Source organism: Onychomys torridus, chromosome 5 (assembly GCF_903995425.1).
Source record: "Onychomys torridus chromosome 5, mOncTor1.1, whole genome shotgun sequence".
In the NCBI taxonomy this organism is placed as follows: domain Eukaryota; kingdom Metazoa; phylum Chordata; class Mammalia; order Rodentia; family Cricetidae; genus Onychomys; species Onychomys torridus.
In genome coordinates this window covers 11,662,549-11,688,328 of record NC_050447.1, presented here as the reverse complement: position 1 = coordinate 11,688,328, position 25,780 = coordinate 11,662,549, and the positions used below count along the sequence as shown (strand labels likewise).

The 25,780-nt window shown below is 52.2% G+C and overlaps 1 protein-coding gene across 17 annotated transcripts in view; it reads right to left on the bottom strand.

Moving 5' to 3' along the window:
• Positions 1–25,780, bottom strand: part of Cacna1a (calcium voltage-gated channel subunit alpha1 A) — a 300,508-nt gene that overhangs the window by 78,015 nt on the left and 196,713 nt on the right. For all 17 annotated transcript variants that reach the window (XM_036186919.1, XM_036186915.1, XM_036186917.1 and 14 more), the window contains 10 exons: positions 23,125–23,334; positions 20,388–20,500; positions 18,306–18,418; positions 18,071–18,202; positions 17,729–17,801; positions 13,855–13,972; positions 13,675–13,742; positions 10,536–10,642; positions 7,996–8,670; positions 744–1,189 (listed from right to left, as the gene is read on the bottom strand). In XM_036186919.1, coding sequence (XP_036042812.1) covers positions 744–1,189; positions 7,996–8,670; positions 10,536–10,642; positions 13,675–13,742; positions 13,855–13,972; positions 17,729–17,801; positions 18,071–18,202; positions 18,306–18,418; positions 20,388–20,500; positions 23,125–23,334 — 2,055 coding nt within the window. The remainder of the gene's footprint in view (positions 1–743; positions 1,190–7,995; positions 8,671–10,535; positions 10,643–13,674; positions 13,743–13,854; positions 13,973–17,728; positions 17,802–18,070; positions 18,203–18,305; positions 18,419–20,387; positions 20,501–23,124; positions 23,335–25,780) is intronic.

Here is a 25,780-nt window from a genome sequence, read left to right as displayed (position 1 = left end):
GAGAGGCAGGAGGGTCACTTCTGAAAGCTAAAGGCCAGCCTGGGCTACATAGTGAGATGCTATCTCAAAACACAACAACCCCAAGCCAAAAACTGACTCACTCCTCACAGGAATCTATGCCATGTTGTCTTTAGGAGCCAAAGCCCCAGGTGACTAGGGAAATGCAGCCACACTAGTGTGTGAGACATCTGATTACCAAGATTGGGAGAAGAGCCTATGTGCACAATGACAGCAGTTCAGATAGACATAAACGCTTGGGATACGTAAAGACATTATCATTGTTAACAGAGATGGGGGGTGGTCTAGGCTGGCCTTAAATTCACTATGTAGCTAAGGGTGGCCTTGAACTTGTGAACTTTCAGCCTCCACTCACCACTACTGCAGGTTGTCTGTGGTGCTGGAGTGTGTGTTAGGCAAGCACTCTACCAGCTGGGCCAGGTCCCCAGCCCCTTCCTCTTTATTGTGCCACTGGACCATTTACAATGACGCCTCCAGCTGTGCTGTGTATTTTGGACATCAGTGGTGTACCCAACCCTTCAAGCTGTCCCCGGGCCCCCAGTATTCATTTGGGGATTCCTTTCTCCACTGTGGCAGTGTGGGCTCTGTGAAGGAAAGGAAGGGTGCAGAGTATGGCCACAAGCCAAGGCCACTGAGGGCTGCCTCCAGGGTCGAGTGTTTCTTCCTCCCACAACTGCTGGCACAGACTGTGAAGAAAATGGCCGGGCATCCCTGCAGCTCCTCACCTTGGACCACAGTGTGGTTGAGGGGCGGGCAGGCCGGGGGGATCTCCACCGCCATGTGCTCAGGTCTCCTGGCAGTCTTCGCTGAATTGGGCTGGGTGCTGCTGGGGTTGGTGACGATAAGGCTGTTCTCGGGGGTCTTGGGGGGGCCGGGGTTGGACGGGTTGCCCGGGTTGTTGGGCATCCTGCGGCTGGCAGCATTCTGGGGGTTGGTGGCCAAGTTGGGACCTGGGTTGGTGCTGTTCCCCATCTTGGTGGGGCTTGGGGGAAGGCCACTGTGGCCCAGACTGTCGTGGGGACTTGCAGGCTCCCCAGTGGCCAACTTGTTATTCTTCATGTTGTCAAGGTCCTCAGCCAGTGGCAGGTCCTGGCGGCCCAGGTCCTGCTGGATTGGCCTGGTGGTGGACAGGTTGGGACCAGACATGGGGACCCCGGAGCCCTGGTTCTCTCTAAGGAGAAGATCAAAGCGGAAGGGTGCAATGGTTAGGATCAGCAGAGCAGCTGCCTAGACCACTACCCAGGGCCACAGCTCAGCACAGGATGGTCTGCCACACTACCCAGCTCACATGACAGCCCGAGCTTCGTCCACCCAGAAAAGAAAGAAAAAGTCACTTCACTGATTCTACACTTCAGAGTGTCGCAGCTCCAGGCAGGCCATGCAGTTATGAATTCTTGTGATAAAAGGGACCACATTTTGTGAACTCTTTGTAGTGCTGAGGAGCCCAGGGCCTCCTACATGCTGTGGTAGCCCTCTAATGCTGAGCCACACCCACGCTCCTCGACAGGGGATTCAGCTGTACCCCTGACTCCCACCCCTGGTACCACTGGGGAGTTTTTGCTGGCCCAGTGTACAACACCTAATCATAAATTTCCAGCTAACTTTTTGTTTGCTTGTTTGTTTGTTTTTTTGAGACAGGGTTTCTCTGTGTAACAGGACTCACTCTACAGACCAGGCTGGCCTTGAGCAGAGATCCACCTGCTTCCCAAGGCATGCATCACCATTGCCCAGCTTGTTTTTGTTTTTATAAGACAGGGTCCCACTATGTAGCTCTAGCTGTCCTGGAACTCACTATGTAGACCAGGCTGACCTCTAACTCACAGACATCCACCTGCTTCTGCCTCCTGAGTGCTGAAATTGAAGGTGTGTACCACCACACCTGGCTCAATTTCCAGTTAATTTTAATCCTGAAGTATCTTCAAGGAAGACCCAGAAGATACCCAGAACAGAAGCTGGGCCTGTTCCACAGTGTCCAGGACAGCAGCTAGCTGCACTAAGCTTGTCTCATGCAGGGTCCCACTGCCAGCTGCTGGCCACTCCCCCTTGGGGTATACTCTGCTGAGACCTAGGAGACTGTCCTAGACCATTTGAAGGAGATCATAAAAGCAGCCCCTTCACTGCACACTTCCTGACTCCCCTTCACTGCACACTTCCTGACTCCCCTTCACTGCACACTTCCTGACTCCCCTTCACTGCACACTTCCTGACTCCCCTTCACTGCACACTTCCTGACTCCCCTTCACTGCACACTTCCTGACCCCTTTCACTGCATACTTCCTGACTCCCCCTTCACTGCACATTTCCTGACCCTCTTCACTGCACACTTCCTGACCCTCTTCACTGCACACTTCCTGACCCCCTTCACGGCACATTTCCTGACCCTCTTCACTGCACACTTCCTGATCCCCTTCACTGCACACTTCCTGATCCCCTTCACTGCATACTTCCTGACCCCCTTCACTGCACACTTCCTGACCCTCTTTACTGCACACTTCCTGATCCCCTTCACTGCACACTTCCTGATCCCCTTCACCGCACACTTCCTGATCCCCTTCACTGCATACTTCCTGACCCCCTTCACTGCACACTTACTTCCTGATCCCCTTCACTGCACACTTCCTGACCCCTTTCACTGCATACTTCCTGACTCCCCCTTCACTGCACATTTCCTGACCCTCTTCACTGCACACTTCCTGACCCTCTTTACTGCACACTTCCTGACCCTCTTCACAGCACACTTCCTGATCCCCTTCACTGCACATTCCCTGACTCCCTTTCACTGCACATTTCCTGACTCCCTTTCACTGCACACATTCCAAAACACTTCCTGACCCCCTTCACTGCACACTGCACACATTCTGACATACTTTCTGACCTCCCCCAAGACTTCATGCATTAACAGCACCTGAGATGGATAGCAAGATCATCTTCATTTAACAGCAAGAAACTGAGGCAAAGAGGGAAAGACATTTGTCCCTTACGAACCAACCAGCTCAGATGGGGTTGAGCTGGAATTTGGTCCCATCTAGAAACATTCAGCTCTAGTGCCACTCACAGAGAAAACAGGCAGTGAACAATGGGTGTTTGGGGTGCATGGAGTGGAGGTGATGAAAGTGTGTTAAAGGATCAGGACTCTCTGCTACACAGGCAGAGAGAGCCAGGAAACTCAGGACTGCAGCAACCCTCTCCTTGCACCAATGGGGAGTGGGTTACCATGGTGACAGATGCAGCTGGAACTAGGCTGCAAACAGCTGATCCTGACTGGTTAGGAGACAAGTCCTAGGAGCGGCAGATGTTTGGTAGCTCACAGGTCTTAACCAGGAGTCTGGAGCTTGCGCCTCACTTTGGCTACCTCGGGGTACTACCAGGCTCAGACGCCCCCACCTGAGCCTGGCAACTGCTGAACGATGCAGTAGAGTGCTGGTGCATGTTTCTGAGAGGAGGAGAATGGTGTGTGTAGGAATGAGAGTAAACAGAACAGGGAAACAACACTGTCAATGAAACACACAGGCCGGGCATGGGAAGGCCAGAGGACAAGCTATGGGAAGGAAAAGGAAATGCAGCTCATGGAAATAGAATCTCTCTGAAACAGAATCAAATGTCTAACTTTTTTTTCTTCCTTGAGGTGGGGTTTCTCTGTGTAGCCCTGGCTGTCCTGGAACTCGCTCTGTAGTCCAGGCTAGCTCCAAACTCATGGCAATCCTCCTGCCTCTGCCTCCTGGGTGCAGGATTTATAGGCATGTACCACCACACCCAGATCTAAGGTTTCGATGTCTATCAGGAGAGAGCCTCAGTATTATTAAGAATATGCTATGCGCACACTTACTGAGTGCTCACATGATGCTAAACACTTTATTGCGCCTTTTGTTGTTTATTGAGACAAGGTCTCTCTGTGTAGCCCTGGCTGGCCTGGAACTTCCTATGTAGACTAGACTGGTCTTGAACTCACAGAGATCTACCTGCCTCTGCCTCCTGAGTGCTGGGAGTGTACCACCATGCCTGACATGATGATCTATTCTTACTATAATTCACATTTTCATACTACAGATTCTGTATCTGTGGACTGAACTGACTATAGACTAAAAAAACATCTAAAATATTTATTTTTATTTTATGCATATCTGCTAGTGCCTGCATGTATGTCTACGTGCCACATGGGTACCTGGTACCCCTGGAGACCGTAAGAGGGCATCGGATTCCCTGCAACTGGAGTTACAGAAGGTTGTGAACTACCATGTGGGGTGCTGGAACTGAACTGAGTCTTCTATGTAAGCAGGAAGTGCTCTTAAGTGCTGAGCTCTCTCTCTAGACCCAAGACTGAAAATTTTTTAAAAACTGTGTTTGTCCTAAATATACAGACTTTTCCTCTCGTCTCTTTCCTAAAGAATACCGAGTATATAGCTGGGTGGTGGTGGTGCATGCGGTTAATCCCAGCACTCAGGAGGCAGGGCCAGCCACCCAGCTACACACACAGCAAGCCATAGAGTAAGAGTAAGATTACAGAAGTGAGAGAACGGGAGAAGCCCAGAGGAAAAGGTAAACGGGATAAATTAAGTTAAGGAAAGCTGGCTAGAAACTAAGCCAAGCTAAGGCCAGGCATTCATAAGTGATAATAAGCCTCCATGTGTGATTTATCTGGGAGCTGGGTGGTGGGCCCCCAAAGAGCAAAAAAGAGTAAAAAGCTCCAACAACACTGTCTGAAATAACCAGCCCCTCACTGGTTGGATTTGGGGGAGCTCCACCGCAGAGAACTCATTCCTGGTACTGTGAACCCGATGAGTGCAGAGGCCAGAGGCTCCAGACAGGAACCTACTGTGTTATTTTGCTAAGTGGCCACATTGTCAAACTGCTTTCTAAATATTTGTTTAAAAGAATAGCGTCTAATAGCCGTCCAGAGAGTGCTTGTATTGCATCAGGTATTGTAAGTCACCTGGAGATGATCAGAAGTCACCCAGAAGATGAGCATGGGTTCCATGCTGACACTACATTCACTGTTCTATAGATGGAGCCCAAACGTGTGGATTTTGGTATCCCAGAGGGCCTCAGGATGACCCCTAAGGACTTCCAAGGATGGCTACACTCAGAACTGCTACTAATTCTACCCATGCTGACACTTACTCAGTAGTTGCTGTTGGCTCAGCATCACTCAACAGTTTATGTGTCTCTTTTCATTTAAACCTGTACATTTTACTCTACTGTCCACCCCATCTGGAGATGAAGAATTGGGGACCAGAGAGGTGCAGTGACATTCTGAAAGTCACGCAGCCAGGCAGTGATGGGCAGTATGAGTATTCAGAGTCTGCATTTCAGCCCCAGATTCTGCTCATGATGTGACTGATATTCAACATGTAGAGACTTTCGAACACTCCTGCAGGGATGGGGTGTGGTTCAGCTGATGAAGGTGCTTGCCTAGCATGAGCAAAGCCCTGGATTCCATCCCCAGCACCAAATCAAACTTGATGTGGTGGTGCACGCCTGAAATCCCGGCACTTGGGAGGTAGAAGCAGGAGGACCAGGAATTACAGGCTGGCCTTGGCTACACCAAGAGTTCAAGGTCAGCCTGGGCCACATGAGGTTCTATCTCAGAACAACAGAAACCCTACTCCTGGAGCACTAGGGACAGCCATTCAGTCCTCATCACTCCACCTCCTTCAGTACAGCAGCAGACGCAATACAAAGACAATGCTCCCCCTCACACCCTCTAAAGGGACCCGGAGTCCTAGTAACCCATCTCTGGCCCTTGGCGCCCCTGCCCCCCACTGTCCTGTAAGGTAGCTGTCTTCCATTGACCCCAGGACCTTAACATGTACTATTCTTGCCTGAAATGCTTCACTTTTTCTCTAACTGCTCTTCTTATGGTCTGACCCATCCTGGTGACACTTCTCAGAGCATCTCTGCTATGGTTTTAATATGTTTGTCCCACCCACCCAAACTCATGGACTGGGAAACATAATCCCTAAATTTGTCTGATGATGGTATCTGGAGGAGATTTGGGAGGTAACTGGAGTTAGATAAGGTCTCAAGGGCAGAGTCCTAGGATGGCATTAGTGGCATTCTAAGAGGAAGGGACTGGAACATGGCTCTGGGTCACCATGGAGTCCCTTATCATGTCTGGATGCAGCAAGAAGCCCTCACAGTCGCTGGCATTATGCCCTGTGACTCTGCAGCCTCCAGAACAAGAAGTTGGATAAACTCCCACTCTTTATAAATAAGTAACCTGACCTCAGGCATTTGGTTATAGCAATGGGAACCAACTCAGCAGGCCCTACTGCCTGCAGTTACTGGGTGGGAGTCACAGTCTGGGCTCAAATACAGTTGCCCCTTCTCACACCTGCACTGAGCAGAGGTAAACACTCAGGAGAGAAAACTCCAGGACAAGATGGAATCAGAACAACTGTGTTTAATGGAGAACCTGGAAACAGGGGTGCTGTGGACACTAAGAATGAGAAGTAGGAAGGCCAGTCAGTCTCCATGACCAGGACTGGACCTCCAGGAAGAATCAACTCTCCTCTTCCTTCTCACCTCAACTCCCCCCCTCCCCCGCCTCTCTCTCTGAGACAGGATTCCCCTGTGAATCCCAGGCTGGCCTGAACTTGTGACCCCCTGTCTACCTGGCAGTGATTTTTGTCTACAGACCCTCATTCAGTTGAGAACCCTATTACTCAGTACATGGTCCTGGGACCTGCACTGACCCCCTCTTGTTAGGAACACGGAGTCTCATGACTTCCTTGATGCCAAAGTCACAGTCTGTGTCACACAGGCTGGTAAGAAACCGGACACCTCTGGACCCACACAGCAGAAGGAGAAAGCTGACTCTTGTATTGTAGGTTGTACAAATGTCCCTTTCCCACTGGCCTGGGTCAGATCTTGTACAGATCAGTGTGATGCTCTCATAGCAATATGAAGGGGGATCAAGAAGACATTATTATTATTATTATTATTATTATTATTATTATTGTTATTATTGAGGTAGGTTCTCATGTAGCCTAGGGGTGGTCTCAACTCACTAGGTAGCCAAGGCTGGCCTTGAAGTCCAGACCCTCCTGTTCTACCTCCCAAGTACTGGGATGACAGGAGTGATACCATACTTGGCTTAAGGACAGTACTTTGTAACAGGATGTCTCTATCAACACAGAGGTCCCTGGGCTCTCTATAGAGAGTCGATTCAGGGTCTTCCATGAAGCACCACAAAACGTTATGAGGAAGGTTAAGAAAAAGCAGCTACTGGTGGGGTACTGTCACGGAAGATGCCTCCTTTTATGTCTTAGAGATCAGACTCACCCTTCCCCCAAGTAAATAAAGGACTGGCAACATGACAGTTGTAGGTGTGAGTCCCGAGTGCACCACACGCACTAATGCCCATGTGAGTCTTTGGCAGAGGTGACTTATTTAATTTTAGCAGTGACGGTCATTTCTGGGGAGTGTGATCTACAGGTGAGAACACTGATGTCAGGAACACACTAGTACAAGAGTACGCAGCAAGCCATGAAAAAGCTTTACGAATCTGGTGGAGACTGCGGTTTTTCCCTAGGGCCTGTGTCAGACGCACAATGCATTAGTCCTCTAGCCACTTTGGGAGCTAGACGGCAGGGATGTTGAGATGGGATGTAGTTCAGTCCCTGCCCAGAATCCTGCAGTAAAGGGCTGAGGGCGTGTCTCAGCGGTAGAGGGCCGGCCTAGAGTCCCCCAGTGAGGAGCTGGGGTGTGAATCTGTTAGAGTGCTAGTCTAGAATTCCGCTGTCGAGTGCCAACCTAGAACCCCACAGTGAGGGGCGGAACTCTGTTGTAGACTCCTGTATAGCATATGAGGCCCTGGGTCCATTCCAGCACTGAACTGCATCTGTTTCCCCATCTGCTAACCCGGGCTGTGGCCACTGGATCCATCCCCATGTCTTCCAGGAAGCTGGGCCTGGTGACTGTCACCCTGGCTACTGAAGGGCCGCCTGGACACCCAGATCTCTCCCGGAGCCCACTCACTTCCTGCGCCGGTGCCTGCGTTCCCTGTCGTCGTGGGCGGGCGGCCCATGTCGATGCCGCCGCCTGCGCTCCCCATCGTCGCCGTCGCCGTCCGCAGCGCGGGCCGGCCTGGCGGCGTCGCGGGGACGCGGCCTGCGCTCCGGCCTGTCTTCGGGTTCGTCCCCGGGCCGGCGGCGCGCGCGGTGGCGGCGAGGCTCTCCGTCCGCCCCAGGCCGGTGCGCGTGGCGGCGGGGCGCGTCCCCGGCCTTGGCACGCTCGGCGTCCGCGTCCCAGGGCGCGTGCTCGCGGGGCGGCACGTGCTCGCGCTGCTGCGGCTCGCTCTCGCGGCCATACGGGCCTTCCCGGCCAGGTGCGCGCTCAGGGCTTCCGGCCCAGGCGCGCCGCGCGTCGGGGTCGCGCGCGCTCTCGCGGGGTCGCGCGGTCGGGCGCAGCGCGTCGGGCGCGCGGCTCTTGTTGGTATTGTTGTTGCGGTTCTCCTGCGGGTCCACCACGAGCGGGCGGTCCAGGTGCGTCTTGACGTCCGGCCGCAGCGGGCGCGCGTAGGCGGTGGGCCAGCGCTCAGCCGCGTCCCCATACAGCGCCTCGCGGCTGGCCAGCAGGTTCTGCTTGCGCATCTCGCTGGTGCGCTGCTCCCACACCGACTTGGCGGGCTTCTGGTTCTTCTGCTGCTCCTTCCTGCAAGGCACGAAGGGGGCTGCTTGCCGCGCCGTGCGGCCGTGTGCGAAGGTGGTCGGATAACAAGGGCTGCGGTCCCGCCCCCACCCAACAACTTCAATGGAGTCTTTCAACATTTACTACATTGGTGTATGTATGTGGGTGTGCCACGGCAAGTGTGTGAAGGTCGGAGGGCAACTATCTGCAAGTCGGTTCTCTTCTTCCACTGTGTAAGCTTCCAGGGACTGAATTCAAGCTCTCGGCCCTTGACCTGCAGAGCCATCTTACTGGCCCTTTCGTTTGGATTGTGGAGTAGGTCAGTTTCCCACCTCTGCTTCCCCACGGCTAGGAGGACAGGTGTGATTGGTGTATTGATGGGCTCCTAGCCCTGTGAACTTACTGGGAGAGACAGAAACTTTAGGAGGCGAGGTCTCCTAGGAGGAAGTCAGGTTATTGAGAGCCTACCTCTGAAGGGCATATTGGGACCTTGGCACCCTCCTTCTCTCTGCTTCTCCAGCACTGTGAGGTGAGCAGTTTGGCTCCATTATGAGCTTCCTTTAAGATATCCTGCCACACCACGGGCTCCGGTTATCTCTACGGGAGAGCTCCTGCCTAGATTCTACCAGTGAGGGAGCGGGCGTGTGACTCAGTGGTGGAGGCCTGGCCTGCCTACCACGTGGGAGCTCCACCCCTGCTGCCAGAAGGAATGAATGGACGAACAAATCATTTAAATAGCAGCACATGAAGCCCATGTCTGGTCCTTTTCTTCCAGGTGTGGCCAGCTGGGGTGTGCAGGTAGGGGTTGTGGGCAACCCTGGAGGAAAGCAGCTGGCTGGCCTGCCTTTGGGGTAGCACTGGCCCTGTGGAAGACTGCCCTGCCAAAGCCACTTCGCTTGGCCATCAGCGGGGGTGTGGTTCTGAACCTCCCGTTAATGGAGACACTTTCACTGTCATTGCCTCTGACCCACCAGCAAAATGTCCGCCCTGCCTTTAGAGTATGACTTGAATCCAGCTGCACCCACCACCCTGCTCAGTCCTCATCTCTTTTGCTTGGCCAGCCCAGGATCCACACCCCAATAGTCTGTTACCCCAAGAATAACCAGAGGGCACCTGTGAGCATCTAGTCTGGTCTGGACACTCCACTGCTCAAGAACCCTCTCTGGCTCTCAATTAGGAGCCAGAACCCAAGTTTTCTCGTGCCCCACCCCCAGGCCTTCTACTCCGCTCCCTCGGAGCCTGTGTCCTCACCATTCTTTCCCAGCCATGCCAGTCTCTTTCCTGCCTCAGAGCCTTCCCTCTCTCACTGGCTCTCTTTCCTTCAAGTTTTGTCCCCTTCTAACTGAGGCCTTGCCTATCTATCAAGTTTGTTTTCTGGAGACAGGATCTTACTATGCCTAGTCTGGACCCAGCTGTCCTTGGACTACGGACCTGCCTGTCTCTGCCTCCAGAGTGAGGTAGGTGTGTGCCACCACACCCGGCTATAAAGTCACAATTCTTGGGGCTGGAGTGAAGCTCAGTGGTAAAGTATTGGCCTGGGGTGCACACACAGAGCACACAACAGCAGCATGACCCAGGCTCCTCACTCTCTGCCCCTTCCCAGCTGCTTCCTGGAGGTCCCACAGTATGTAATTGACTTACTTGTCTCATTTATTATTTATTATCTCCTGGACTTGAACAGCTACACAAAATCCCCCACCCCTACATGGATGCTGCATTCCCAGCAATTACAACAGGGCCAGGTATACATAGTAGATGCTCACTAAATACTCACTGAGTGAAAGTCGGTGAGAGGGCAAAGGCACCTCTCCCAGGCTCAGCAGTCAGGGGCCACCCTAACCCTCCCCACATCCTTGCCTGAGTGGCACCCGAGGCTTGGGGACACTTACACAGCTATAGACATGTTGGCCGCAGACAGGGGACTCACTTCTGCTACCTCCTTGGCTTTTTGTAGTGCCAGTTTCTGGTTGGCCGCCTCCTCCTCCTCTTGCTCATCCTAGAAAGCAATGGGATTCCTGATCACAAGAACAGGCCTGGGGCCACTTCCAGCTTGCTGCCAGCCAGAGGCAAAAATCTGAAGTGCTGAGAAACAAGTTTGGCCTGGACCTTAATGAGTTGGAACCAAGGTCCCCAGTCAGACTGGGTGGTGCAATGTACTGCCACCCCCTTGTATTCAGGCTGGCCTGGAACTTGAGATCTTCCTGGCCCAGCTCCCCCATGCTGGAATAACAAGCATGTGAGAGCGTGCCTGGCTCCCCTACTTCCATTCCCCCAGCTTTGTTTTTGGTGCCGGGGATGGACCCCGAGGCCTTGTGCCTGTGCTAGGACAGAGCAGTCACTGAGCTGCACCCCTAGTCCTATGTCTGTCCTGTGCTTTTCAAGCTGTTTAAATGCTCAGAACCAACTCCCTTAAACATCGGGTAGCCCCAGAGGCAGAGCCACAGCTTGTCCACCACTGTCAACAGCCCAGGGAAGGCATCTGGGGTCTGTAAGAGCTACCTGCAGGAAGATGGGGGAGTGGTGGGGGCTCCAGGCATCAGCCCATGGCCTAGATGGTGTACACCTTTAATCCCGACACTTATGAGGCAGTGGCTGGTAGATCTCTATGAGTTCAAGGCCAGCCTGACCTACAGAGTGAGTTCTAGAACACCCAGGGCTATGAAGTGAGACCCTGTCTCAGGGAGAGAGAGAGACAGACGGGGGAGAGAGAGAGAGAGAGAGAGAGAATATGAACCCTTATTAATGGAAAGACAGAGAAAACAAGGAAGAAACAGAAAAACAAACCCACCAATAAGAGGAGCCCTGGGGCGGGTTTGCAGGATGGCTGCCCCCACCTTCCGAGTTCTTCTGGGGCCAGGAGTAACCTCCACCTTAAAATCTGTCAGTGACAAGGAGGCGGGGTGCCCCCTCTCCTGGCACCATGCCTAGCATATTTTAGAACCAGGTCCTTGGAACGCCTGCCTCAGCACCACTGAAAAATGCAGGTTCCCAGGCCCTGGGCAGCACCTGCAGCCTGGTGCTGCCTCCCGGAATCTGCATTTTCAGCAAGCGCCTGGGAAGGTATGTAGCACACTCAGGGTTAAGTATCTTGTATATCTCATGTGCAGTGGAGAAAAACCACAAGTTTCAGATTCAGACAGCCTGGGTTCAAATCCCAGCCTTTCCACTCTGTGACCTTCAGCAAGTCTCTTAACTTCTCTGTCTCTTCTTCAACATCTCACTGTTGAAGACTCCATGACTCACCCCGCTGCACTTTTCTCCTCAGAACCATCTGATAAACTGTGGTTTTACAAATGCGTCTGATTTCTGGCCTGTCTCTACAGCCTGAATTCCTGCTCCAACAGGCCAGGATCTTTGCTTCATTCACGGCTATGTCCTGGGCTTCTAGGCCAGGGCTGTGCTTACTGTAGGTGCTCAATGTGTGATTACTGGATGAGGGATGGTAGGTGTAAAGTGGGGCTCAAAGTGCCTTCCCTTGCTTGAGGATTACAACTGTGTGAAACAGGAAACAATGGATGAGGGGAAGACTGGGGTCTGTAGGGGAATGGCCACCTTCCCTGTGGAGTAGCTGGCCTGTCCTCCCATGCCAGCCTCCTGTATCTTGGATGCGCTCACGGCTGGATCGGCCTATGGTGACACATGCCAGCCAGCTTCGTGGTGGCTGAACTCTTGGCTTTGTGCCTGGGGTGGAGACTTCCGCTTTTCCCTGCTGGAGGTGGGGCCGGGAAATCCTCCCTCCCTCCTACCAGGGCCAGCAGATGGAGGGTTGGCAGCCCCTACCCCTGCAGCCCGTGTCTTGAGTTCTAAGGACTGGAAATGAGGCCATGGAGCTGAAGCTAGAGGAGCTCCAGGGCAGGCAGGAAGACCCTGCCTGTAAGCACTGGCTGGGTTTAATTTTGTAGTGCCATCCATGACTGTAAACGGGCTGTGCCCACCAGGGGGCGTGAGATGATTGCTGAAAGCAGGGTTACCTCTCCTCTCCTGTGACTCACTGATGGGGACCTGATGATACCTAGGCTGCTGTGAGTGGCACGTGATATCCCTAGATAATTCACTGTCACCAAGTATGAGTGAAACCTGGGCTTCATCTCACTTTTTCTTCCCACTTCCAAATTCCTCCTGCCCATCTCCCCTCCTCTCCCCTCTGCAGGGCTGTCTTTACTCTCTCGGTTCCTGGTGTATGGTACACACATCTGTCCTCCCTGGCCTCAGTTTTCCCACCTGTGGAGTGAGAATATATATATATATATATATATATATACTTGCTTTTTTTTGGAAGGAGGACAGGCTCTTGCTATGTAGTATAGCCTGGTCTTAAACTTGCAATCCTCCTGCATCAGCTCTGTGCCGGGACATGCGCCACCATGTTGGCTGCATGATGCTTTATGTCGTGGCTGTAGCTGTCATACCGTCTTGGACAAGGGACTTTGCCTTTCTGGCCCTCAAAGGAAGACTAGAGTAGTGCCTGGTACCCAAAGCACCACAGTTCTTTACTGCTATCCCTTGGAAGGCAGCCGAGGGCATTTCACCTGGCCAGGTCCTCAGCACATGGTCACAGGTGGTAAATGTGCTCTCAGACCCACTCTCTTTCCTCCCAGGCAGCTGACCTGTGTGTATCCTGTCTCTTGACCTCCTATCAACTGCCCCCTGGTAGGCTCCATATGGAAGCCAGAGGGAGGGCAGAGTGGGAAGTATATTCCTGGTCACTGATCTGAGCCTTGCCGTGGGGTTCTGGGTTTCCAGGTCTGGCTCTATCAAGTCACTCCCTGCCCCCACCCTTGGTTAGTAGTGGTGCCCATTACCCTGGAACTCCTCATTCCTCAAGCCTTTGGGTGCAGCTGGCTATCTGTCCTCAGTAGCTGCCTTGATATCCCCTTCCCCTCTGGGCTGAAAACTGGCTTGTTCACGGATGGCAGGGCTCCAGAAGAGGCGCCCAGTGCTCCCATCCCCACCCCTGACCCCGCCCCACATCCCTCCAACCCCTGCTGTCATGATCTGCCACGAGCAGGTGGTTACTGTGCCCTCCACCTTGGTGAGCTCCTGGGCATTGGCCAGATTGTCCACTGCGATAGCCAAGAATACATTCAGCAGGGTGTCTGTGTGTCAAGTCAGGGAAAGCAGCGACGGAAGAGCCACCCAGAGCCTGGGCATCTGGGTCCCTCCTCCTCCACCCACATCCAGTCTGTCCTTGGTCTCCATAAAGGATACAGTTCCCGAAGAGGGTGAGCACGATGAAGTAGATGGAGAACACCATGCCGCCCTGCACGCCCCCCTGAGACTTGATCCCATCGTACATGACCTCGTTCCAATCCTCGCCTGTCAGGATCTGAAAGACAGGGACAAAACACACAGCCAACCCTCTCAGCTCACTGGAGCCACAGCTGTGGCCATGATCCACCATTCCGACCCCAGCCGGGGTCTTCACTGACCCCGTGTCAACTCCCATCTTGGTGCCTGTGACTGGGGCTGCTCAGCTTGGCTGTGGGAAATGGGGACTTGGGTATCTCTTAGCTTGCTGTGATCCTGTCTTCTCTGATGGAATTCAATGTTTGTGCTGGGCTGAGGGGTCAGGGTAACAGCTCAGCTCCCAGGGACTTGGTATTTGGCAATTTAGCAAGATGCTGTCTCAAACAAACACACAAACAAACAAACAACAATTTTAAAAGTCGGGGTCCTGGGGATGTAGCTCAGTGGCAGAATCCTTACCTAGCTCGTCATTTGGCATGGTTATTGGACCTGTGAGAAGTAACTAGGGTGACATGGGGTCATGAGGGTGGAGCCTATATGATGTGGGATTCCTGCTAGCATTAAAAAGAAAAAAAAGAGGAGGGGGGGCCTGGGGATGTTGTAGCTCAGTGACAGAGCACTTGCCTAGCATGTATGAAGATGAGGAGTTCAAAGGCAGCCTTAGCTATACAGCTAGCACAAGGCTAGCCTGGGCTACATGAGACCCTGTCACAAAAAAGGGGTAATTTATGGAGCAAGATTCCACTGTGGACAGCTGGGGTTCAGGTTTGTGAGGCCGGGGAGCTAAGGTGTTTATTCACCCAGGACTGCGCCTGTGACAGTGTGCAAAGTCATGTCACACACTGGGAGTGAACTGTTGGGGCAGAAGGCGGCCATCCCTCTGATGAGCATGGAGGAGGCGGAGGGGATACCAGGCTTTCTTGTGTGTATGTGTGTGTGTGTGTGTGTGTGTGTGTGTGTGTGTGTGTGTGTGTGAAGGCAGGGTTTTGTAGCTAGTTGCCCTCACATTGCCCAAGTAACTGAGGATGACTTTGAACACCTGATCCTCCTGCTCCCCCGTCCCCCAGTGCTGAGGTGACAGTGCCATCATGCCTGGCTCCAGAAAGATATTTGAGCAGGGCTCAAGTGCTTTAAAAGATTGTGTGATGTGAGTTCACGAAAGCTCAGCACAGGAAGACAGATGTAATCTCACTCAGAGAGGCTGAAAAAGTTGACCTAGAGGATGGACTAGCCAAGCAGAGGCCGGGGAGGGAAGCTGGGGAGGGAAGTGGAGGAGCTCCCAAGCTGCAGAGCAGAGGGCAGGAAGGGGCAGCGGTGCAGCCACATCTTACATGCTGCTGTGTTTGTGGTACTGAGCCCCGGGCCATGCACACCACGTCAGCACTCTGCTGTGGCACAATCCCCGCCCTGATATATAATCATCCCATAGCCTTTAAAAAGTCTTCTCTCTCTGTTTTTGTTTCCATTTTAATCTAATTAATTAATTTGTTTGTTTGTTTTTCGAGATAGGGTTTCTCTGTGTAGCTTTGCACCTTTCCTGGAACTCGCTCTGTAGACCAGGCTGGCCTTGAACTCACAGAGATCCGCCTGCCTCTGCCTGCCGAGTGCTGGGACTAAAGGCGTGCACCACCACTGCCTAGCCTCTCTCTGTTTTTAAAAGACATTTTATTTTTAATTGTGTGTGTGTGTCTGTGTGTGTGTGTGTGTGTGTGTCTGTGTGTGTGTGTCTGTGTGTGGGTTTGAGCATGAGTATAGATGTCCTCAGAGGCCAGAAGAGGGCATCAGATCCCTTGGAGCTGGACTTACAGGTGGTTGTGAGCCACTGACATGGGTGCTGGGAACTGAACTCAGGCCCTCTGAGCAGTACATGCTATTAACCGCCCATTTTTCTTCTTTCTTTCTTTTCTCTCCTTCCTTCTTTCCTTCCTTCCTTCCTTCCTTCCTTCCTTCCTTCCTTCCTTCCTTCCTTCCTTCCTTCTCTCCTTCCTTCTTTCCTTCCTTCCTTCCTTCCTTCCTCCCTCCCTCCCTCCTTCCCTCCCTCCCTTCCTTTTCCCTTGACAGTCTCTCTATATGACCTAGGCTGTCTTCAAACTTGAATGACATTTATATATTTATTTATTGTGTGTACATGTGTGTGTACACTGACACACATGCCATAGTGCTAGTGTGGAGGTCAGAAGACAGCATGTAGAAGTCAGTTCTCTCCTTACTGTGTGAGTCCCAGAGATCAAATGCAACTTGTCAGGCTTCACAACAAACACCTTTGCCCACTGAGGCATCTCACTGGTCCATGGACCCCCCCCCCCATCAGGATCTCACTATATAGACCAGGCTGGCCTCAAACTGACAAGAGATCCACCTACTTCTGCTTCCCAAATACATCACCAGACCCAGCCCTTGTGTCCTTTAAAAAGAAGAAAACACTCCAGTTTCCTTCCTTCTTTCCATAGTCTCCTGAGGATGAAGGAAATAGGAAAAATTCTAGAATGTTCCTCTGCTGTGGCCAGGAATGTTCCTGGCACTGTTGGTCAGGGGGTAGGTCATCTTCTGGGAGGAGCAACCTGTGCCCTGCCCCTGTTAAATATCCCTGGCCTCTGGCTACCAGATGCCAATGTCATTTGCCCACCCAGCTAGTTATGACCACCAGCAGTGTCTGAAGACAACGCCCTGTGTCCCTGGGGAGCTGCATCCCCCTTGGAGCTTGATCTGTCAATCATGCGTTCTCTGGCTCAGGACATTGCTTCATAGCTGTCCTCTCTCAAGTCCACCTTGCAGCCTCTTTAAGAAAAGGAAGGATGGAGGCCATGTTTTCTATATACTTCCTTTCTCTCCCAAAGAAAAAAATAAATTTGAGTAATTCTGATCTCTGATCAGCCAGTTCCCAAGCCTCAATGTAGGTGCCCCAAGAGGACGAAAGCCTCCTTAATCCTGGAAAATGTGGAGACCCTTGCTTCCAAGATAGGCAGATGTATTAATCAGGCCTTTCCCTTTTTGTTTTGCGCGGGGTCTCACAGCCTGGCTTTGAACTGGAGCTCTTCCAGGCTCAGCCTCTGAAGTACCATAATTACAGACGTGTGCCACTGCCCTGGTTCTCTTTCCTTTCCGCCCTTCTCCCCCTTCCTTCCTCCTCTCTTTTTTCAGCTGTGTTTTACATAGCCCAGGCTGACCCCAAGCTCATGATGCACTGAAGATGACCAACTCCTAGGATCTTCTTGCCCCAGCCTCAAGTCCCGGGCTGACACAGCCCAGCGTACATCATGCCCAGCTAGCTTTACTGGCTTCTTCTGATACTGAAGTAGCTAGAGCCCTGCAGACCCTGGAGGGAGGGTTTTTCCCGGTGAAGCCAATTCCTAGAGATAGGGAAGAATTTGGCCATTGCTCTGATATAGAACAGCTTACCCTGACAACTCTGTCAGAGTCCTCCAGTCACCACAGCAGGGGGCAGATGCTCCGCTTTACGTGCTTTTCGTGAAAAGTACAAGCAAGGCTCTTTGGTATCCCAGCTGGCCCTGATGCTTTCCTATGTGGTCCTCCTGTAGGGCATCCTATACTGTCTTGGGATGTACAAGTGACAAGCTATCCTCTCTCCTGCAGGCGTGTGTGTGTGTGTGTGTGTGTGTGTGTGTGTGTGTGTGTGTGTGTCTGTACTTAGACTGGAATGCAGGGCCTCATATATGTTAAATAAATGCTCTAATACTGAGCTACATCTCCAGCAACAATAAAAACAAGCATACCAAAACAGTGGGAAAAGAGAAGAAATAAAGGAATTCAGGGATGCTCCTGGGCACCCCTCGTCCTGTGTTAGGGCCTGCATCAGAGCTGAGGAAGTTCATACCTGAAACACAGTCATTATTGCTGCTGGGAAAGTGTCGAAGTTTGTGGGAGGAGTCCCTTCATCAAAATTAAACCTGTGGACAGCAAAGATACTGGATGTTAGCCCTCCTGCTCTGAGGCTTGGTTCAGCTTCTGGTTTCCATGGTAACATCTAGAGTATCTCTGTTCCCCAGGAAGATACTGTGTTTGGTACCCAGAAGTCCACTGCCCTAGATGACTATTCGTGTCCTGAGGGCAAGTCCCAGGATGGAGGTCAGCTTGAAGGGGCCGGGTTGTGGTGGGCGTGTCATGGAAGCTGAGTAGGAGTCCGGGTGAGAGGTCCAAGATGTCAGGCAGTACTCACTGGCCACCGAACAGCTGCATCCCCAAGAGGGCAAAGACAACGATGAACAGGAAGAGGAGGAACAGCAGACTTATGATGGACTTCATGGAGTTGAGAAGAGAGACAACCAGGTTTCTGAGAGATGCCCAGTACCTGCCAACAGAAGCCATGGTGGGGATCAGACCAGGGACACGCACGCTGGGCAGGGTATCCTCCTCACCCCCTCATCAGAGCGCTAAGAAACCTCAAAACTTACTTTGTGACTTTGAAAATACGCAATAACCTGAGAGCTCGTAACACACTGATTCCAAAAGATGTGCCAGGTTTTATGACGGCCCAGATGACTTCAAAGATGCTCCCAATGATGACCTACAATAGAGACCCCAGTCTCAAGGTTACGGCTGGCCTCAGGGCTCCCACCCATTCCCAGGGCCTGAATCAGGTTCATCCCGCAGGGAACTGTCCCCACAGACTCAGGGTTAGGCTTACTGGAAGGCTGTGAAGCTGTTAAGAGGTGGGGCCTGGCTGGAGGATGCCTGTCACTGGGGGTCAAAATCCCTCCTCTTTAGGTTGTTTCTGTCAGGTTTTGTTTTTGTTTTAGTTCTCTGGGCTGTCTTGAAGCTCACTCTGTAGACCAGGCTGGCCTCCAACTCAGATCCATCTACCTCTGCCTCCAAGTGCTGGGATTAAAGGTGTGTTCCACCATGCCTGGGCATCCAGCAGGTATTTTGTCAAAGTGACTAAGAGATGGTGGGTCCAAAACTCATCTCTCACCTCTGTGTTTTTATTTATTAAACGGTCACATATGTCTATATGCTTGCTATCCCAGCACTTGGGAGGCTGAGGCAGGAGGATCACTGGGAGTTGGAGGCCAGCCTGGGCTACAGAGAGAAACACTGTTTCTCTCTCTCTCTCTCTCTCTCTCTCTCTCTCTCTCTCTCTCTCTCTCACACACACACACACACACACACACACACACACACACACACACACACACGAAACTCACACACTACAAAATTAGCCCTCTGGGTGCACAGCTCAGAGGCATCCACAAACACCTACTGTCTGCACTACTCCAGGTCAACCTGCAGCCTCAGAGATGCCCCACCCCACCCTTCCCCTCCTGAGTCCCAGGGCTGATGATCTGACTTGCTTCCTGTTTTTGGATCTGCCTCCTTGGCCTTTTCATAGAAATGGAATCAGGTGATATGTAACGGTTGTTCGTTTGTTTGTTTGTTTTTTGAGAGAGGATTTCTCTGTGTAGTTTGGTGCCTGTTCTGGGTCTTGCCCTGTACACCAGGCTGGCCTTGAACTCACAGAGATCTGCCTGCCTCTGCCTCCCAAGTCCTGGGTGTATAGGTGTGCTCCACCACCGCCTGGCTGATATAATCTTTGATGTCTGGTTTTTTCTCCTGTCTTTCTAGTAATTTATATTTATTTTAAATTATTTATTGTTATTGTGAATATGATTGAGTGTGTTGCCACAATCTTCACATAGAGGGCAGAGGACAACTTGCAGGAGTTGGTACTTTTCTTGTGCCATGTGGGTCCTGGGATTGAACTCAGGTCAGCAGGCCTGGCAGCAAGCACCTTTACCCACTGAGCCATCTTGCTGGCCCAAGACTTTTTATTTTTTTTTTCAAGTTTTTTTTTTTTTTTTAAACCAAGTGTCATGTAGTCCAAATTGGCCTTGAACTCATTATGTAGCACAAGTTTGAACTATGATGCACACATTAATCTTGAATTATATAGTCAGGCTGGTCTTGAACTTTTCATCTTGAGGTAGACAGATTCTCTACCTCTCAAGTGCTGGGATTAAAGGTGCCTGCTACCATGTCTGGCCTTGAGTTTTTAGAGACAGGGTTTCTCTGTGCAGCTCTGGCTGTCCTGGAACTCATTCTGCAGCCCAGGCTGGCCTCAGACTCAGAGATCCGCCTGCCTCTGCCTCCCGAGTGCTGGGATTGAAGGTGTGCGCCACCACCGCCCGGCTGCCTTGAGTTTTTAAGATAGAAATTAGTTCCACTGTTGCCATGCTCACAGCATAGCTGCTGGCTCCTCACTTCTACTCTCCCAAGTCAGCCTGGACTGTCCCTGACAGGTGACAGCAGCTGTGTCCTCGGGACCTTCCTCTCCACTCACCTTGTGTCCGGAGGTGCTGGCCGCCTCCTTCCACCTTTGTTTCAGAGTCTCACTAGGGAGCCCAGGTTACCCCTCCCCCGCTGACTCACAGTTCTGTCTCAGACTCAGGTCTAGGACTGAGCCACACCCGGCTCCCTCTGCTCTCGCGTGAAGTCCCCAGGAGTCAGCCGTTAGGAGGCCGAGAGCCCGCAGCACTCACCCCACAGTCAAAGCAGTTGAAGGAGGAGTGGAAGTAAGGCCGTGTCCCGAGCCCGTACATTTTTATAAACATTTCGGACATAAAGAGTCCTAAGAAAATGAATTCTGCATAGTCTGGAAGGAAAAGAAGGAGGTGTAGATTAGGCCATGGGGGAGACCTCTTGCCTCTGCATTTTCTCCTGTGTCTCCCTGGCAGGCAGGGAGGTAGAGATGCTACTCTATGTATCATGGCCAATGATAGCTATACGAGGATTCTTTCCACGAGCCTCAGTTTCTCAGTTTTCACCCTGATGAGGAGAGCTGGGTGAAGGATATTGCCTCAGCTGTTTTGTTACAGCGTGGATTGACTGACCCTAGCCAGGCCCTGCTTTGAAGAGGTGCTTTGAACTGATTACCCCAGCCCCACCCTGCCATTCCTTGTCACAACTTCCCTTGACTTGTAGGATTCTCTGAAGCTTCTTGTTTTGAGGAGAAACCCCTGGGTGTCTGGGACAGAGCAGCTAGGGAAGCAGATCTGCCTATGACATCTGGTCCCTCTGAGGCCCAGCAGGGGCGGCTCTGTTGAGGACAGACATCTCGGAGATGCTTGCTCCCTGGTTACTATGGGAACACAGGAGCTAGTAGCACACAACACCAGAGCATTGGAGGGTCCAGGAGAACCCACCCTCTACCAGGTACAGAGAGATCCTGAGACCAGATGCACATTTCATTGATTCCAAGGGTGCTCACTTGCTCTGGTCTGGATTTCTCTGAAACTGAGCTACATCTTACAGTCACATTGTTTCATTCTTTGTTACAGAATGCCTTAGGACTGAAGACCTCTGATCAATGGACGCTAGTCCGGATCTGCCTAGGGGGTAGGACTCCATCATCAAACACAGTTTGGACTTAGGAGCACAACTGCCTGCATCCATAATCCTGGCTTCCCCCTTACAAGTTGTGTGTCCTGGGAAAAGTTCCTTCACCTTTCTGTCTCTTTTTTCATTAACTGGAGAATGGGGCTAACTAAAAAATGTCTACAGACACTAAACCACCCCCCCCCCCAGGCAGGAAGTTCTAATCCCCTGTCTCCTTAACCAGGACAGACTGCAGGATGATTAGTGGAGGAAACGAGGTGAGTAAAAATAGTGTGCGAGGAGGTCGTAACGAGAAAGCCCTCATTTTCAGGGCTCCCGAGGGACCAGATGCAAGCATGCAGCTTGGAAGCAGGTCAGGCACAGAGGAAGGACAGTCCCCTTGGGGTGTCCTGTGGGGTCAGCAGGCCTGGGGACCACAAAGGTTCAAGCAAACAGTCCTCTGGACTAGAATTTAGGTCTTTCTACCTCAAAGGCATGGCCATCCCGAATAGCTGTCCTAGGCTACTGTTGAGCAAGGGCAGCAAACAGGTCCGAAAGCTAACAGCTTGGGGAGGGGGAGCAGCCTGTAGGCACGAAAGATTTAGTAGTTCGCAAGGGCCTCCAGGGGAGAGCCAGGCCATCCATACCCTTGCCAGCCTCACATTCTCTCTGCTGATTATCCTTAGAGTCTTTCCAGTTCCTGGGGGCTCCTGCCTTCCAGTGCCCATGCTCAGTTTAGGCAAATCTTGAAGTGGGTAGAGTCCAGAGGACATAACCTTGAGGGTCTTGGTATCCCCTGAGGAGCTAAGACATGTTCCCATTTGTTATAAAGGTCCCACCCCAGACAGATGGGAGGCAAAAGGAATAGGAAGAGAGAAGATTGAACAAAGATGGGGTGGGAGGCAGGGGCCTAGAATCCCCCAGTGTGGGGCTGTGGGCGTGGCTCAGTGATACAGCCCCTGCCTTCTATGAGCAAATTCTACCTCTAATACTTTGAAGAAGAGGGAGGGAGCAGAGGGGCAGAGTAGTCACTGTCCACAGGACAGCAGAGGGGCAGAGCGGTCACTGTCCACAGGACAGCAGAGGGGCAGAGCGGTCACTGTCCACAGGACGGCAGAGGGGCAGAGCGGTCACTGTCTGAAGGACGGCAGAGGGGCAGAGCGGTCACTGTCCACAGGACGGCAGAGGGGCAGAGCAGTCACTGTCTGAAGGATGACAGAGGGGCAGAGCGGTCACTGTCTGAAGGACGGCAGAGGGGCAGAGCGGTCACTGTCCACAGGAGAGATGACAGGGGAGCGGTCACTGTCTACAGGATGGCAATGGGGCAGAGTGGTCACTGTCTACAGGATGACAAAGGGGCAGAGCGGTCACTGTCTACAGGATGACAAAGGGGCAGAGCGGTCACTGTCTACAGGATGACAGAGGGGCAGAGCGGTCACTGTCTACAGGATGACAGAGGGGCAGAGCGGTCACTGTCTGAAGGATGACAGAGGGGCAGAGCGGTCACTGTCTGAAGGATGACAGAGGGGCAGAGCGGTCACTGTCTGAAGGATGACAGAGGGGCAGAGCGGTCACTGTCTGAAGGATGACAGAGGGGCAGAGCGGTCACTGTCTGAAGGATGACAGAGGGGCAGTGGCGGTCACTGTCTGAAGGATGACAGAGGGGCAGTGGTGGTCACTGTCTGAAGGATGACAGAGGGGCAGTGGCGGTCACTGGCAAGACTCTTTTGTCTTTGCTCAGATGCCTCAGGTCTCCTAACACCAGTCTAATGCAACTCCACTTGTGGTAGCAGCTGTGGGGCCCTTTCCGGCTGCAGAAGGACCCCAGGCAGGGCTGGTTGGGGAAAGGCCAGAGGAGGAGCATAGGCCGGCAGGGATCGGGTGGACGAGGGCAGCACTCACAGAGGAAGTCGGAGAGCCACTCGGGCTGGTTGTAGTGGACGATGGCGACGCACAGCGTGTTGAGGGCTACCAGACTGAGCACGGTCCAGTAGAAGGCCTGAGTTTTGACCATGCGGCGGATGTAGAAACGCATCCTTCTCTCCTTTTTGTGAAAAAAAGTTGAGTTCTCCAGCTTGGCACTTTTAATGCTGGCTCTGGCAAAGGGAGACCCTGCCAGGGAAAAGTATGAAGAAGGTGAGACTCTGGATGACCTCGGTGAGGAAGCCTATCGATAGGAGGTCACGTCAGAGGACACGATGGAGCAGGGTTCTACGCTCTAAGTACCCTGTGGGAGCTAATGCTCCAAAGGCCTCCAGGAGGAGGGTGACAGGATGCTGGTTCCCAAGTGATCAACATGGGCTTCCCACTGTGGCATGGTGTGGCTGTTTGGAGCTTGGTGCATTTTAGATGCTCAGATTAGGATCACTCAGTTGAGGGTCACCGGGGAACTATTCATGGGCCCTGCTCTTATTAGGCACTGAGTTGGGGACCAGACGGGCAGAGTTCCCGCCCATGTGAAATTGCCACTCAAGGAGACTACACATTAAGCAGAGATGTGGGACTAAGGGCTCAGTCGTAAGCGCTTGTTCCCAAACCATAAAGACCTACTGAGTTCAACGCCAGAGCCAACATCAAAGCCGGACACTTGCAGTCCAGCGCTGGTGCCAGGAGACTCACGGGCCAGCCAGTCTGACCTAATCGCTGACCAGGCCAGCGAGAGACCTGATCTCAAAGGAGGGGGCAGGGCTCCTGAGGATGCCGCCTCAGGCTGACCTCCGGCCTCCACACAAATGTCCACCCACACAGACATGAATAAGTCAGTGATAGGACAGGACCTGGTATCCCCCTCTGGCCTCTACACGCAGGCAGGGTGCACACACCTACACACATGATATACACACCACATACACCAAACTTTAAAGGGAATGTAATAACTGTTTTTAAGTATTTATTTTCACATGGTGTGTGTGTGTGTGTGTGTGTGTGTGTGTGTGTGTGTGTGTGTGTGTGTGATGTGTATACAGATGCTCATGTGGCCAGAAGAAGGGGTTAGAGTTACTGGTGGACATGAGCTACCTGATGTGGGTGTGGGAACTGAACTCAGGTGCATTAAGTCTTGAGCATCTCTCCAGGGTGACTGGAGATCTCTCCCTGCAGAGGCTTCCCTCTCCTCTCATGCTCTATTTTCTTTCCTTTTTTGATAGTGCCAAGAATGGAACTCAGGGCCTTGCGCACAGTAGGCACACACAGTAGGTGAACACTGAGTCATGGCTCTCACCTTTTAAAATTAATTGTTTTATAAAAATAACTACATTTTATACAAGTAGACACAAATTGAAGATAATTATGGTGGATTGCATAACTGGATTTTTAAATTATTATTATTATTATTATTATTTACTATGGTTTGTGTGTGTGTGTGTGTGCGCGCGCGCCCATCCAAGCAGGCCAGCAGAGGATGTCAGATACCCTGGAGTTACAGGCTGTTGTGAGCTTCCCTGTGCGCATGCTGGGAATGGAACCAGTCTCACAAGGGTAGTGAGCATCTGCAGCCTCTGCAGGTGGTTCTGAAGCATGTCCACGCTGAGGCGTGGCTAGCTGAGCCAGTTACTGTGTGCGGTACTGTGTGCTTCCGGCCTCTAGTGTATGGGAGGTGGTGGGCACTTCATGAGATGGGCCCAGACAGAAACCTTGACCTAGCTGGGTAGAGGGACTCTTTTTTTTTAACCAAACACGTTGTTTTTTTTTTTTTGTTTGTTTGTTTTTGTTTTTTGTAGAGGGACTCTTAATTGAGACAATACTTCCGTAAGATCGGCCTGCAGGCAAGTCCATGGGAACATATTCTTAAGAGATTGGTGTGGGTTGGCGCCACCACTGAGCAGGTGGTCCTAGGGTGGATTAAGAAGCAGGCTGAGCAAGCCCGAGGCTCAAGCCAGGAAGCAGCACTCCACCACGGCTCATGCATCAGTTCCAGCCGTGAGTTCTTGCCCTGAGTTTGGCCCACCTTTCTCTCTCTGCTCCCTGTTGCTATGATGCAAGCAGCGAGTGCTTCTCCTTGTGAAACCCGGCAACTATGTGCCCAAAGCAGCCTCTCCTCCTTACAAGTTGATTACCTCAGCTACGTGTTTGTGAATTCTTACGTCTGTGTGCATGTGGAGGCCAGAGGTCTTAGGGAACCATTCACTTTTTTTTTTTTTTTGAGATAAGGTTTAGAACTTGCCTGTTAGATTAGACTGGCTAGCCAGAGTCAGGGATCCACCTGTCTCCACCTTCTGTAGGCAGTGATTATTAGTGTGTACCAGCACACCCAACTCTTTGTGCATGGATCTTGGAGGATCAAACTCAGGTCCTTGGGCTTGCTAGCCTAGCCAGGATGTTAGCCACAGAGCATCCTCCCAGCCCTCCAGCCACTTAAAAGTATGTAATACACTGCTCCACACAGTCTGACAACATCTTACAATGGAGCTCTCGAAGGCACTTGCTTTGTAACAGACATTTCGTACCCTAGGGCCCCGCTCCGGTCCCCTTCCCGCCCCACAGCCAGCTTCTCCGTGGTGAGCAAGCCTGCTATGGGTTACTCATCAGCTGGTTGGCAGCACACTGGGCGAGTGAAGAA